The sequence below is a fragment of the Myxocyprinus asiaticus genome, chromosome 50 (genome assembly GCF_019703515.2).
Source record: "Myxocyprinus asiaticus isolate MX2 ecotype Aquarium Trade chromosome 50, UBuf_Myxa_2, whole genome shotgun sequence".
NCBI lineage: Eukaryota > Metazoa > Chordata > Actinopteri > Cypriniformes > Catostomidae > Myxocyprinus > Myxocyprinus asiaticus.
The window spans coordinates 26,023,681-26,038,488 of record NC_059393.1 but is presented as its reverse complement, the minus strand read 5'-3'; the positions used below and the strand labels follow the sequence as shown (position 1 = coordinate 26,038,488).

General features: G+C 39.1%; 3 protein-coding genes across 3 annotated transcripts in view; 2 read left to right on the top strand and 1 right to left on the bottom strand.

Annotated features, from left to right (window-relative positions):
- pparda (peroxisome proliferator-activated receptor delta a) overlaps positions 1 to 14,808 on the bottom strand; it is a 69,072-nt gene that overhangs the window by 43,510 nt on the left and 10,754 nt on the right. The gene's annotated exons all lie outside the window — the stretch shown is intronic.
- LOC127439168 (achaete-scute homolog 5-like) lies at positions 4,243 to 4,794 on the top strand. Its single transcript, XM_051695298.1, has one exon. The coding sequence runs from the start codon at positions 4,243 to 4,245 to the stop codon at positions 4,792 to 4,794; it is 552 nt and encodes a 183-aa protein (XP_051551258.1).
- On the top strand, positions 7,589 to 14,688 carry kctd20 (potassium channel tetramerization domain containing 20). The gene is made up of 8 exons (XM_051695261.1): positions 7,589 to 7,703; positions 9,850 to 9,909; positions 9,994 to 10,171; positions 10,278 to 10,380; positions 10,453 to 10,573; positions 10,849 to 11,046; positions 12,837 to 12,947; positions 13,024 to 14,688. Exons 1-8 carry the CDS (start codon positions 7,613 to 7,615, stop codon positions 13,296 to 13,298), a joined length of 1,137 nt encoding a protein of 378 aa, XP_051551221.1. The 5' UTR covers positions 7,589 to 7,612; the 3' UTR covers positions 13,299 to 14,688.

Below are 14,808 nucleotides of genomic sequence, written 5' to 3'. Positions count from 1 at the left end.
GGTGGTGTCATTGTATAAAATCGTTTCCCGTCACACTCACGTTTTTTGAATGGGATCTCCAGACGATGATGTCAGCGGTTTGGATGAATGTCTGTTTCTTCACTGATGTCATAACAACTAAGAGCTTCACTTCCACCACTGACATCAATCTGCTGAATGATTCCTCCGTGTGTGTCTCATCAAATCAAGCTTCACTTAACAATAAAAACCGACAGACAGGCAGATCTGATTTATACCTTCATAATCCAGAGGATCTGATCTATATGTTCATAATCCAGAGGATCTGATCTATATGTTCATAATCCAGAGGATCCGATCTATATTTAAATAATCCAGAGGATCCGATCTATATTTTCATAATCCAGAGGATCTGATCTATATTTAAATAATCCAGAGGATCTGATCTATATGTTCATAATCCAGAGGATCTGATCTATATGTTCATAATCCAGAGGATCCGATCTATATTTAAATAATCCAGAGGATCCGATCTATATTTTCATAATCCAGAGGATCTGATCTATATTTTCATAATCCAGAGGATCTGATCTATATTTTCATAATCCAGAGGATCTGATCTATATTTAAATAATCCAGAGGATCTGATCTATATTTAAATAATCCAGAGGATCTGATCTATATTTTCATAATCCAGAGGATCTGATCTATATTTTCATAATCCAGAGGATCTGATCTATATTTAAATAATCCAGAGGATCTGATCTATATTTAAATAATCCAGAGGATGTGATCTATATTTAAATAATCCAGAGGATCTGATCTATATTTAAATAATCCAGAGGATCTGATCTATATTTAAATAATCCAGAGGATCTGATCTATATTTAAATAATCCAGAGGATCCGATCTATATTTTCATAATCCAGAGGATCCGATCTATATTTTCATAATCCAGAGGATCTGATCTATATTTTCATAATCCAGAGGATCTGATCTATATTTAAATAATCCAGAGGATCTGATCTATATTTAAATAATCCAGAGGATCTGATCTATATGTTCATAATCCAGAGGATCTGATCTATATTTAAATAGTCCAGAGGATGTGATCTATATTTAAATAATCCAGAGGATCTGATCTATATTTAAATAATCCAGAGGATCTGATCTATATGTTCATAATCCAGAGGATCTGATCTATATTTAAATAATCCAGAGGATGTGATCTATATTTAAATAATCCAGAGGATCTGATCTATATTTAAATAATCCAGAGGATCTGATCTATATTTAAATAATCCAGAGGATCTGATCTATATTTTCATAATCCAGAGGATCTGATCTATAATTAATCCAGAGGATCTGATCTATATGTTCATAATCTAGAGGATCTGTTCTATATTTAAATAATCCAGATGATCTGATTTATATTTAAATAATCCAGAGGATCTGATCTATATTTTCATAATCCAGAGGATCTGATCTATATTTAAATAATCCAGAGGATCTGATCTATATGTTCATAATCCAGAGGATCTGTTCTATATTTAAATAATCCAGATGATCTGATTTATATTTAAATAATCCAGAGGATCTGATCTATATTTAAATAATCCAGATGATCTGATTTATATTTAAATAATCCAGAGGATCTGATCTATATATTCATAATCCAGAGGATCTGATCTATATTTAAATAATCCAGAGGATCTGATCTATATATTCATAATCCAGAGGATCTGATCTATATTTTTATAATCCAGAGCTGATCTATATTTAAATAATCCAGAGGATCTGATCTATATTTTCATAATCCAGAGGATCTGATCTATATTTTCATAATCCAGAGGATTTTATCTATATTTTTATAATCCAGAGGATCTGATCTATATTTAAATAATCCAGAGGATCTGATCTATATTTTCATAATCCAGAGCTGATCTATATTTAAATAATCCAGAGGATCGGATCTATATTTTCATAATCCAGAGCTGATCTATATTTAAATAATCCAGAGGATCTGATCTATATTTTCATAATCCAGAGGATCTGATCTATATTTTCATAATCCAGGGTATTTTATCTATATTTTTATAATCCAGAGGATCTGATCTATATTTAAATAATCCAGAGGATCTGATCTATATTTTCATAATCCAGAGGATCTGATCTATATTTTCATAATCCAGAGGATCTGATCTATATTTTTATAATCCAGAGGATCTGATCTATATTTTCATAATCCAGAGGATTTGATCTATATTTTTATAATCCAGAGGATCTGATCTATATTTTTATAATCCAGAGGATCTGATCTATATTTAAATAATCCAGAGGATCTGATCTATATATTCATAATCCAGAGGATCTGATCTATATTTAAATAATCCAGAGGATCTGATCTATATATTCATAATACAGAGGATCTGATCTATATTTTCATAATCCAGAGCTGATCTATATTTAAATAATCCAGAGGATCTGATCTATATGTTCATAATCCAGAGGATCTGATCTATATTTTCATAATCCAGATGATCTGATTTATATTTAAATAATCCAGAGGATCTGATCTATATTTTCATAATCCAGAGGATCTGATCTATATTTTCATAATCCAGAGGATCTTATCTATATTTTTATAATCCAGAGGATTTTATCTATATTTTCATAATCCAGAGGATTTGATCTATATTTTTATAATCCAGAGGATCTGATCTATATTTTTATAATCCAGAGGATCTGATTTATGTCTTAATAATCCAGATGTTATCTATATTTTCATAATCCAGAGGATCTGATCTATATCTTCATTATACAAGGGATCTGATGTATATCGTCATAGCACAGAAGACCTCGTCTACTGTACACTGTATATATTCTATACAATTTCATCAGTGTCTGTAAACTGAGAGGGTGACTGTGAAGTTAAACTGCAGGATAAACTCTTGTTTATGTGTGTTTTGGTGTTTGAATGACAGATCTGAGGTCGGTAAACAGATGTTTACATCTGTCTACACCCTGCTGTAATTTCACACTCCAACACAAAACAAAACTCCATCTCTGAGGACTTCCTGAAGCTCATCCTGCCTTTGAAATGCTCATGTCAGAGTATAAACACACACACAGGTGTCAGAGGGGCGGGGCTATGAGTTCAATGCAGGTAAATGTGTGAGACCTCCCCTGTAACATCACTCAGGTGTGTGTGTGGATACAGAAAGATCTTCATCTGCTCCTCTGCATCTGTGGACCTTTCTCAGGTGAGCAGGATCCAGTCATCTTCACCTACAACAGTTTGATTTATTTATTCTCGTTAAGATGAATGCTATACCAGTCATTTTACAGCAAACAATGAACTATACTGAACTAGTTTGTTACCAGGTTTAGACATAGTTAATAAACAGTAATCTAAAGTGCCAACAATGTTTCTATATTGACAGTTTTGTATGAATCTAACAACAACGAGTGTTTAGACTGATAAATGAACACAAGTTTGGACACACTTGAATGTTTTTGTTGATATTAACAATCTTTTTGAAATCCATTTGCATTCTTTCAAAGTTGTATGACTTTATTGTTATTCTATTTCTGTTGAAAATAGTAATAATGAAGAATGAGTATGTGTGTCCAAACTTTTGACTCGTAGTGTAAATAAAAGCCATTTACTCACTCATTGGGTCTTCAAACCAATCTGACGCCACTTCACAGATGAGAGGAATTCCTCTGAGAGAGACAGATTCAGCATTATTTAATGTTTTGCCACAAGCTTCAGTACTCACAAACAAGCAGAGATATGTCACATTAAAATGATTTGTATTCAATATTATACTTTTCAACAGCAGAAAGACTTTGTAGGGGGACATAAGTGCTGCCTATGACATTATTAACTGGATTGCACTGCTGTTTAGAGTCTGTAGGTGATTTAATGGCTGATCCATGTTAATTGTAAGGACTGTATGCAGGTTTATCCTGTGCGTTTGAACATCAGACTAAATGCTTATTATGTTAATCTGGAGTGTATTTGAAGTCTCTGTTGTTCTAAACTGGAGTCTGTCTTTCTCAAAATCCTTCACAGTGTTTCAAAGAGGAGCGGAAACGGTTTTCTGAGGATCTATCATCGAGACGGGGTTTAAATGAGGAAGACGATGGTGTTTCCTCCACTCAGGAAACGCTTTAATCCATCCAAACACACACAGCTTTAGATACACTTCCTGGTCTGCAATGCAATATTGATAGTAGCTGTGTTGTTGGAGCTCGTGTAGCCCAGATTTGTGTGTCAATATGGATGCATCACTACAAGATGCACATTGTCATCCTGGTAGAAGCAGCGTGTGTTGCGGCATGGTGGCCTCTGGTGGTTCCAGAGGGAATAACATGAACTCTCAGCTTCACTCTGAACCGCTAGGTCGCTCCTTGCCCCTGTTTTTGTACCCAACCCACATGGAGCAGCGAGTTTACGACGGCTCGTACTATAGCGGGGCGTCGCTGTTGTCGTACCTGCCACCGTTCCATGGCAGCTTTGGCGTGTATGACTGTACGTTTGAGCCTGCTTTCATACAGAAACGAAACGAGAGGGAGCGTCAACGCGTGAAGTGTGTCAACCAGGGATACGCCAAACTCCGTGACCACCTGCCGAACGGGACCACGGAGAAACGCTTGAGTAAATTGGAAACGTTGCGAGCTGCCATACAATATATAAAGTATCTTCAGGGACTCGTGGAGAACACAGAGCGAGTAGAGGAGAACGGAGGAGGAGCGTCTCCTGTTTCTGTCTCTGAATCCTCGTCCGAGGAATCTGCCTGGAGTTACAGAGACGTTCAGACACGGACATGAGGGCACAAGGGTCACAACGCCCAAAAAAGCCCTGAAATCAACACGACATTCTGTTTCTGCCCTTGAACTCTTAATGATCATGTGAACTGTGCTTTAACAGCTTTCTTGTATTCAAATAAACCTTAAATTATACTTGGAACAGAGATGTTTTCACTTAGATGTGTTCTTTACCGCTACTGAATCTATGGCGCCACAGTATTTTTGTCTTGTTTTCCAGTAAAAATATCGAAACATTCCTAAAACAAGATAAATTTACTTGAGAAGAAAAATGACATAAGATATTTTGTCTTGTTTTCAGAGAAATCTAACAAAATTTGGTGCGATTTATGCATTCAATAAAAAAAACTCTTTGCCAATGGGGGAAAAAAACTTGATTCAAAGGGAAAACGAGTTTATTTTTCTTAACTCTTTGGCAAATATTTTTTTCTTGTTACAAGCATAAACTGCACCAAATTTTGTTAGATTTCTCTGAATATAAGACAAAATATTTTATGACATTTTAAGTTAAAAATACTCATTAAAGGGGGGCCTGGAGAGCTCAGCGAGTAAAGACGTTGACTACCACACCTGGAGTCGCGAGTTTGAATCCAGGGTGTGCTGAGTGACTCCAGCCAGGTCTCCTAAGCAACCAAATTGGCCCGGTTGCTAGGGAGGGTAGAGTCACATGGGGTAACCTCCTCGTGGTCGCTATAATGTGGTTCTCGCTCTTGGTGGGGTGTGTGGCGAGTTGTGCGTGGATGCCGCGGAGAATAGCGTGAAGCCTCCGCACGCGCTACGTCTCCGCGGTAACGCGCTCAACAAGTCACGTGATAAGATGCGCGGATTGACGGTCTCAGACGCGGAGGCAACTGAGATTCATCCACCGCCACCCGGATTGAGGCGAGTCACTACGCCACCACGAGGACTTAGAGCGCACTGGGAATTGGGCATAACAAATTGGGGAGAAAAAAATAAAACTCATTAAGAAAAGTATTTTTTGCAGTGTAATATAGTGAGTTTGCAGTATGAATTGAATGTGATTCGATAAAACGACTGGGTACCAAATAATAGGTCTACAAATACAATAAATAGACAGCACGTCTCTCTATTGTGTTGCATCCAGTGCATCATCCGTGCCAGTTCTTTTTAAGGAATTGGTCAGAAATCTCATAAATTATTGCTGAATAACTCACTGAATCTGTCAGAGCGGCTACAGAATGAACATCTGAGTCACTGCATGAATGTTTGAATGACAGCATTTACTGTAATTAAAGATAAACATTCACAAAAGGGTTTTGTTGTAATAAATGATATTTAAATTAAAGAAAACTTTACAATGTTACAAAAATAGTATTGTTTTGTTTAGTATGTAATTAAGGGGGCTGCAAAAACAGAACTCTATAAGAAATACTGCACAGATGTAAATCATTTGTCTTGTTTCCTGTTGTTTTGGGTTTGTTTTTTATAAATAAAGTGTTTGTTTAATTTGGTGAGTCTACAAAGCTTCATTTAAAGTTTTTGCCTAATTGATAAGAGTCTCAATAATCATTGTTCCAATCAGAGAGAGCTCATAAACAGCTGTAAGTTGAAACCAAAGATCACCGAAAAACATCTATGATCTCACCTGTGAATCGATTGCTTTGGCAGCTCAATGATGTCACAATGTCCAAACAGAATAAGCCAATGGGAACATCCCAAAGTTATGACCATGTAACATCCTGCCTCTTTGTCCCTTCATGTCTCTGTGATCCCATAATGTGCACACATACACACACTATATTTATTTTTTAAGTCAGACAGCTGCAGGTTTGGTACTAACCAATGAATGTACCAAACGATTGTTAGGGAACACAAACTATTGTGATAATTTGGCAGAGGCTGAGAGCCTGACGTCCGACAGAGGCGTTTATAGGACTTGAGGAGGTTTGGGGCTTAGATGCCGCGGAGAATAGTGTGAAGCCTCCATACGCACTACGTCTCCGCGGTAACGCGCTCAACAAGTCATGTGATAAGATGCGCGGATTGACGGTCTCAGACGCGGAGGCAACTGAGATTCGTCCTCCGCCACCCGGATTGAGGCGAGTCACTACGCCACCACGAGGACTTAGAGCGCATTGGGAATTGGGCATTCCAAATTGGGGAGGAAAAGGGGAAAAAATCCAACAACAATAACAACATGAGGCCCTATTATAATGGCACAAGCATTCTTTAGCATGATGAATTTAGAGAGACAACTTTTAGCACACTGACAGTCCAACAGTTACTGCTTTCACACCATCAGTACATTAAAACCTTTCAGAGAAGCTGTGTCTCTAAATATATCGCTTTAAAACACCAACACTTCACAACTAATCTAGGTACATTCACTAATCAGCCCTTACTAATTATCCATCATTCTTCTGAAGTTATTTTTTAATTTGTTTTGCATTATAAACTGAATTGTATCCCAATGCATTACTTGATACTAACAGTTGTTCTAAGATAGAAAATAAAAATTTACTCAAAATGTACAGGATGGTTAATATTTTTATCCACTCGCCTGTGTCTTTAATACTGCCCAACCTTAAAGAGTTATAACCGTTTGTCAAATCTTTACAGTATTTTCAAGACGATGGTAATAATTACAGTGATTAAGGAATTTTCACCAAAAGAGAAACACGTGAAAAATAGCACCTGCTTTCAGAAATAAAGTTTAGATATCTTCATAATCAATTTTATTTTCTTTTAACCCGCACTTTTAAGTTAGTCCTCAGAAATCAGCTCCAGTACCTCAGCATTTCTGCGCGCGCTTCCCGCCCAGCACAGGGCTCTCACGTGATCGCCGCGCTTTTATTGGATTATGTCGGTTAATCCCCGCGCGTCTCCAGGAGCTTCAGACAATTCTGATGTTTTTACTGCTGGTCTGAAATGTTTTGAGTGCAGATACTCCAGTAAGTAACATTATATTTATATACAATATAAATTATATTTATAGCAGTAAACTGTACAAAATAATAATAATAATATAAATAAATGTATTTTTTAAAATGACAAAAATACAGCTATTTAAATTCAAACTAAACAGCAACAAAGTACAATGTTCCAGTTTCTCTATAATCTATGGTTAGTTATTTATGTTTGCTGTAGGACTATACAGGTGCATCTCAATAAATTAGAATGTCTTGGAAAAGTTCATTTATTTCAGTAATTCAACTCAAATTGTGAAACTCGTGTATTAAATAAATTCAATGCACACAGACTGAAGTAGTTTAAGTCTTTGGTTCTTTTAATTGTGATGATTTTGGCTCACATTTAACAAAAACCCACCAATTCACTATCTCAACAAATTAGAATACATCATAAGACCAATTAAAAAAACATTTTTAGTGAATTGTTGGCCTTCTGGAAAGTATGTTCATTTACTGTATATGTACTCAATACTTGGTATGGGCTCCTTTTACTTTAATTACTGCCTCAATTCGGCGTGGCATGGAGGTGATCAGTTTGTGGCACTGCTGAGGTGGTATGGAAGCCCAGGTTTCTTTGACAGTGGCCTTCAGCTCATCTGCATTTTTTGGTCTCTTGTTTCTCATTTTCCTCTTGACAATACCCCATAGATTCTCTATGGGGTTCAGGTCTGGTGAGTTTGCTGGCCAGTCAAGCACACCAACACCATGGTCATTTAACCAACTTTTGGTGCTTTTGGCAGTGTGGGCAGGTGCCAAATCCTGCTGGAAAATGAAATCAGCATCTTTAAAAAGCTGGTCAGCAGAAGGAAGCATGAAGTGCTCCAAAATGTCTTGGTAAACGGGTGCAGTGACTTTGGTTTTCAAAAAACACAATGGACCAACACCAGCAGATGACATTGCACCCCAAATCATCACAGACTGTGGAAACTTAACACTGGACTTCAAGCAACTTGGGCTATGAGCTTCTCCACCCTTCCTCCAGACTCTAGGACCTTGGTTTCCAAATGAAATACAAAACTTGCTCTCATCTGAAAAGAGGACTTTGGACCACTGGGCAACAGTCCAGTTCTTCTTCTCCTTAGCCCAGGTAAGACACCTCTGACGTTGTCTGTGGTTCAGGAGTGGCTTAACAAGAGGAATACGACAACTGTAGCCAAATTCCTTGACACGTCTGTGTGTGGTGGCTCTTGATGCCTTGACCCCAGCCTCAGTCCATTCCTTGTGAAGTTCACCCAAATTCTTGAATCGATTTTGCTTGACAATCATAAGGCTGCGGTTCTCTTGGTTGGTTGTGCATCTTTTTCTTCCACACTTTTTCCTTCCACTCAACTTTCTGTTAACATGCTTGGATACAGCACTCTGTGAACAGCCAGCTTCTTTGGCAATGAATGTTTGTGGCTTACCCTCCTTGTGAAGGGTGTCAGTGATTGTCTTCTGGACAACTGTCAGATCAGCAGTCTTCCCCATGATTGTGTAGCCTAGTGAACCAAACTGAGAGACCATTTTGAAGGCTCAGGAAACCTTTGCAGGTGTTTTGAGTTGATTAGCTGATTGGCATGTCACCATATTCTAATTTCTTGAGATAGTGAATTGGTGGGTTTTTGTTAAATGTGAGCCAAAATCATCACAATTAAAAGAACCAAAGACTTAAACTACTTCAGTCTGTGTGCATTGAATTTATTTAATACACGAGTTTCACAATTTGAGTTGAATTACTGAAATAAATGAACTTTTCCACGACATTCTAATTTATTGAGATGCACCTGTATATAAATCAATGTCTTATTTTGTAGAATTAGTCTAATATTTGAATTCCTTAGGGCCAAACAAAACATATGCCAAAAAACTGAAAAATGCTCAATAATGTGTGGGTAATTATGTTTGTTATATGAGTGAATTTGAAATGTATTGATTTTGTTTCATTTGAGCCAGTGTATTTTGCAGGACAAATGCTTGATTTTTAAGAAAAAACTACCTTCAGTAAATAAACACATGTTGCCGGTTTAAAACTGGTCACTGGGTGTCTGTGAGGTTAAGCTGGACCTGCGAGTCAGACGGGTGTAAGGAGTTTAGAATATTACGGTCACCATATGGTCACCTGCCATTAAATACACTGACTGTGTTACAGGTGTGCAGAAGATCATGACAGAGGAACATTCAACGGGTGGTGCATATCTGTCCAAATCAGGTAAACTCAAAATATCATTTTTATTACTGTTAGAAGAAACAATTCTACCATTTCAAGATATTTACCTTTTTGTTTTATGTTCAGGTTATGGGATGACTGTAGGCGCAGAGGGCGGTGTTAGTAAGTCTAATGCTGGAAAGGAGGTGTGGCCTGCACAGCCACGCCCATCATCGCATGACCGGGTCACACTAGTGGTTGATGGGACTCATTTTGTGGTGGATCCGGCGGTTTTCACCACTTACCCAGATACAGTGCTCGGGAGGTACTGAACATACACATTACACTGAATGAGCTCAAATTGTACTGAACACATACTGTAAGTTTTGCTGAACTCTTCGGTGTAACTGAACTCAATGTGTATTTTTCAGGATGTTTGGTCGAGCTCGTCAGCACAGCTTCACACGACCCAACTCTAAAGGTGAATATGAGATTGCAGAGGGCATCGGTGCCAACATCTTCAGAGTCATCCTGGTGCGTTCACTCACATATTCACTCCAGTTCACTGCTGGTTTGATTATATGTTAAAATATGTCATCTTTTAAGGATTATTATCGTGTCGGCATGCTTCACTGTCCTGAAGGTGTGTCTGTGGCTGAACTGAGGGAGGCGTGTGATTATCTGTGCATAAACTTCGATTACAGCACCGTCAGATGTAGAGATCTGAGTGAGTCACAAACACATGAGGGTGAATCTCAATAAACCTGTCAAGATGTCATATTTCACCCTAAAATCACAAGGAATTTTATTTTGCACATAGAAAATGAAGACTATTTTTAAAAGCATTACATTTTATTGCATTGTGACATTATTTTCATGACAATTAAACACATTTACCCTTCAGTTCTTATTAGTATATTACTGTAAATATATTAGTTTTTTTTTTCTCCCCAATTTGGAATGCCCAGTTGTTGAAACTCAATCATTCTTCTGTCCAATCAGGTGCTCTGCTGCACGAGCTGACCAATGACGGCGCTCGGCGTCAGTTTGAGATGTTTCTGGAGGAGTTGTTGGTTCCAGCGATGGTGGCGAGTGCTCAGGAAGGAGAGAGAGAGTGTCACATTGTTGTTCTTACAGATGATGATACTGTTGACTGGGATCGTGATAATCCACCACCGATGGGTGAAGAACACTCACAAAGTGAGCATTGTACACACTTATTCACACGAAGACCTTAGAGTACACGCCACGTTTAATTTGAGGCAAATGAAAATAAGGGTGAGCAGGCCCATTCACACCAAGCCCGAATTTTCAGCGCATCTTATCACGTGACTCGTTGTGCATGACACCGCGGAGACTCACAGCATGTGGAGGCTCATGCTACTCTCCACGATCCACGCACAACTCACCACACGCCCCATTGAGAGCGAGAACCACTAATCACGACCACGAGGAGGTTACCCCATGTGACTCTACCCTCCCTAGCAACCGGGCCAATTTGGTTGCTTAGGAGACCCGGCTGGAGTCACTCAGCACGCCCTGGATTCGAACTCGCGACTCCAGGGGTGATAGTCAGCGCCAATACTCGCTGAGATGCCCAGGCCCCCTAACAGATGCTATTAACCAGCAGAAAGAGACAAGAAAAGTATTTTAATCATTAAAAAAAGAAATCCTTACCTTGTCCGCGGGTCGTACAGACAGCTTCATTGAACATGTTTTTTGGACTGTGGGGAAACCAGAGCACCCAGAGGAAACCCAAGGGAGAACATGCTTGAAAGGCCCTGGGTGAGCCGGGACTCAAACTCAAAATCTTGCTGTGAGGCAACAGTGTTACCCACTGAGCCACCGTGCCACCCTGTTCACAAACCAATGTTTTCAATTTCCAATATGAGGCCAAAAATGATCTAACGATGAAGACCATGGAAGATCTAACGGGAAGAACAGGACACCGTCTCTACCACCTCACTGTCTGTGAAAGTATATGTAAATAAAAATTATGCAATAATAATCTAATGCATCTAAAATTATGTCAGTGCATTTATTTTGATGGCAGTTAGGAACTTCTTTGAAGAGAAGCTAAGCTAAGAGAATCAATACAAGATCATATCTTGATGAAACTGGCGATTTACACCCATAGTTCTGGAGTTCGTTTGGAATATCCTTGTAGTAAAATACGTGTGCAAGTATAGAAAATAGGATGTATATTGATGCAACAGCACAGATTCTATATTCCCCAAATGCAACAAAAACAAGGAAAGAACATAATGAAACGGTTATGGCGAATTAGGTAAATAAATGTTTTGGTGTTACATTAATCTCATGCATTGACAGCTGAATGCTGAAAGCCTGGTTCTTGCTAGAAACCAGAAAAAATATGTTTGTAGAACAGCGCCGCCTACTGTACAAGTGTGAAATTCTTTTAGTTTCTGTCTCAGTGCAAGTAGATATTGCTGCTGCCCAGAGATCTCCAAATGGTGGTGGAAACTCCAAAAGAGGGCGGGAAATCTCTAGAAAGGGCGGCACGTCCACCCACTGTTAGGGTACAGTGAGGGGTAGGTTAGGAGCTCTGTCTTTGCTGGCAGTTTGACGCTCCCACCCATTTTTGGAGATCGGCAGGTCCCCTCCCAAATTCATCACGGATTTGGTGTGAACAGGTCTTGAGGCAGGCATTTGTTCAAATATATTATGTATTTAAAATATGTCTTTCTTGTCGACTGTCAATTTGTGGAAATGCATGAAGTTCCAATGGGTAACCGCAGCGTCCTGCGCTGCTTCATGCCTTCATAAAAATTCTTGTATAATTATTTAACATGCCGTTTTCATGGGATAGGGTTAAAGTGTGTAATTTCTGGGCCAAATGGAATTAAATCCATCAAATTAAATATAAAATCTACTCTAAGGTAACATGAGGCATTAAAGGAATGTTCTGGGTTCAACAGAAATTAAAGGTGAAACATGCACTTGTTGTTATATATTTTCTGTGTGTTCAGTCCTATACAGCACCAAACTCTACCGGTTTTTCAAATTCATTGAGAACAGAGATGTAGCAAAAGCTCTGCTGAAGGAAAGAGGCCTGAAGAACATACGCATCGGCATCGAGGGTAAACAAACACACATTCAAACACTATTGTTTACATATGAGAAAGCAGCATGAAACCCTCTTCATGTGTGTCTCAGGTTACCCCACCTGTAAGGAGAAAATGAAGCGGCGTCCAGGCGGAAGGTCAGAGGTCATCTATAGTTACGTGCAGCGTCCGTTTATCCAACTGTCCTGGGAGAAGGAGGAAGGGAAGAGTCGACACGTGGACTTCCAGTGCGTCCGCAGTCGCAGCGTCCCCAACCTCATCACCGCCATGGGGGAGGGGCCTGCACGAGCTGGGGCCACGCCCACTCCACAAGTCGATGAGCTGGATCGGCTGAACGGCCCCGCCCCTCCCGGCCTCGACCAATGAGCTGCTTGAGCAGTGTCCGACGGATTAAACTGTTCATTCTCGGGTGATCTTGAGTCAGTTTAATAAAGCACTGGACCGAACTGTGATAATATATAAAGTATACTTTGGTCAGATGCCGGCGCTAGGCATCTGCGTACAGAATACATGGTGCAAATGTTTGTCATTAGTAGAGTGCTCGAGCACTGAACACGTGCGGCCCATTTTTTCTGAACTATTTCGCTGAATTATTTGCACTAATAAGTGGGTCCACAAGGTGGCAACACGTTGCTGTCACGAAGAAGCCCTAGAAGATGTGATCGCTGCTAAAACAACAGGAAACGAAGGTGGATGTGCACGTCAAGAGCACGTGTGTGAGGAGGTCAGGAGACATTTGTATAACTCGAGTCTGAAGGACTATATAAAATAGTCCAGTATCTCATAGCAGTCATAGCATGCACCAACCGCTTGTGTATGCGCGCACTGTCAAATTAAGTATACGATGAAAGGTGAGTGTCCGACTGTATGCAGACGCTTAGCATTCGTGTCCAAACCGAAGTATACTGTGGGTTTAGGATTCATCATCCAGTCAGTATTTATACACTCATTCATATTCATTTATTCACTCACTTCTGATTCAGCCATTCATATGTATTCCTTTATTTCATATTCAGATTTAATCATATTCACTCATTCATTCATTTATATTTATATGAATACCTGTATATTCTTTCATTAGGTTACCCCCTCAGTCCCCCCCGGATTTAAACATGGTAAAAGATATCTGAAAGCACTGTATTCTTATTAGCAGCTGAAAGCATCACCAAATTAGCCCAAAATGAATTACTAAGCGAACACACAAGGGTGCAGAGGTGGAGTAAAAATTACGGGAGTTCTCAAGGAATTTCCACATGAACATTGAAGTGTATGGAGTGAAGCGTCAACCCCTCGACGCTTTGCGCTTCCGTCAAGCGTTGTAACGTGGCACTCAAAACTTCAAACGGTTTAACATTGATCATTTCAAAGCGGCACTAAAATTAAAACAATGCATCTTTTGCAACGCTTTTCATGTTGCGATCAACGCGCCATTTGACGCTGGTGTTGAGTGTTGCGTTGAACCGCTGGCACGAGCCATGTGGAAGCAGTTCTGCTGCAGAGCGTTGTGATGAGTTCTGTGAGCGCCGAATCTGTGTTCACATTAACTGTATTTTTGCTGAGATGTTTTTCACCGTTGTGTCCTTGAGCAAAACTGCTGCCGTTAATGTACTATATGTGGCTTTGAATAAAACAATATCTGCCAAATAAAACATGAGGAGGATCTGTCTATCTGGAATCTGCTCAATCTTCTGAAGCCTACAGCGCCACCTAGTGTCAAATTCAAGAACATTTTGAACGCACAAGAGCAAACTGTTAATAGCAGCTACCTTCAAAATATTCTTAAAGAAACTTTTGAGCTGTTGAGTTTATTGAATGTTGATTTGCTCCCAAGTCTCTTTCAATACTAGCTTTGTTTCTTTACCAGGATTTTAATAAT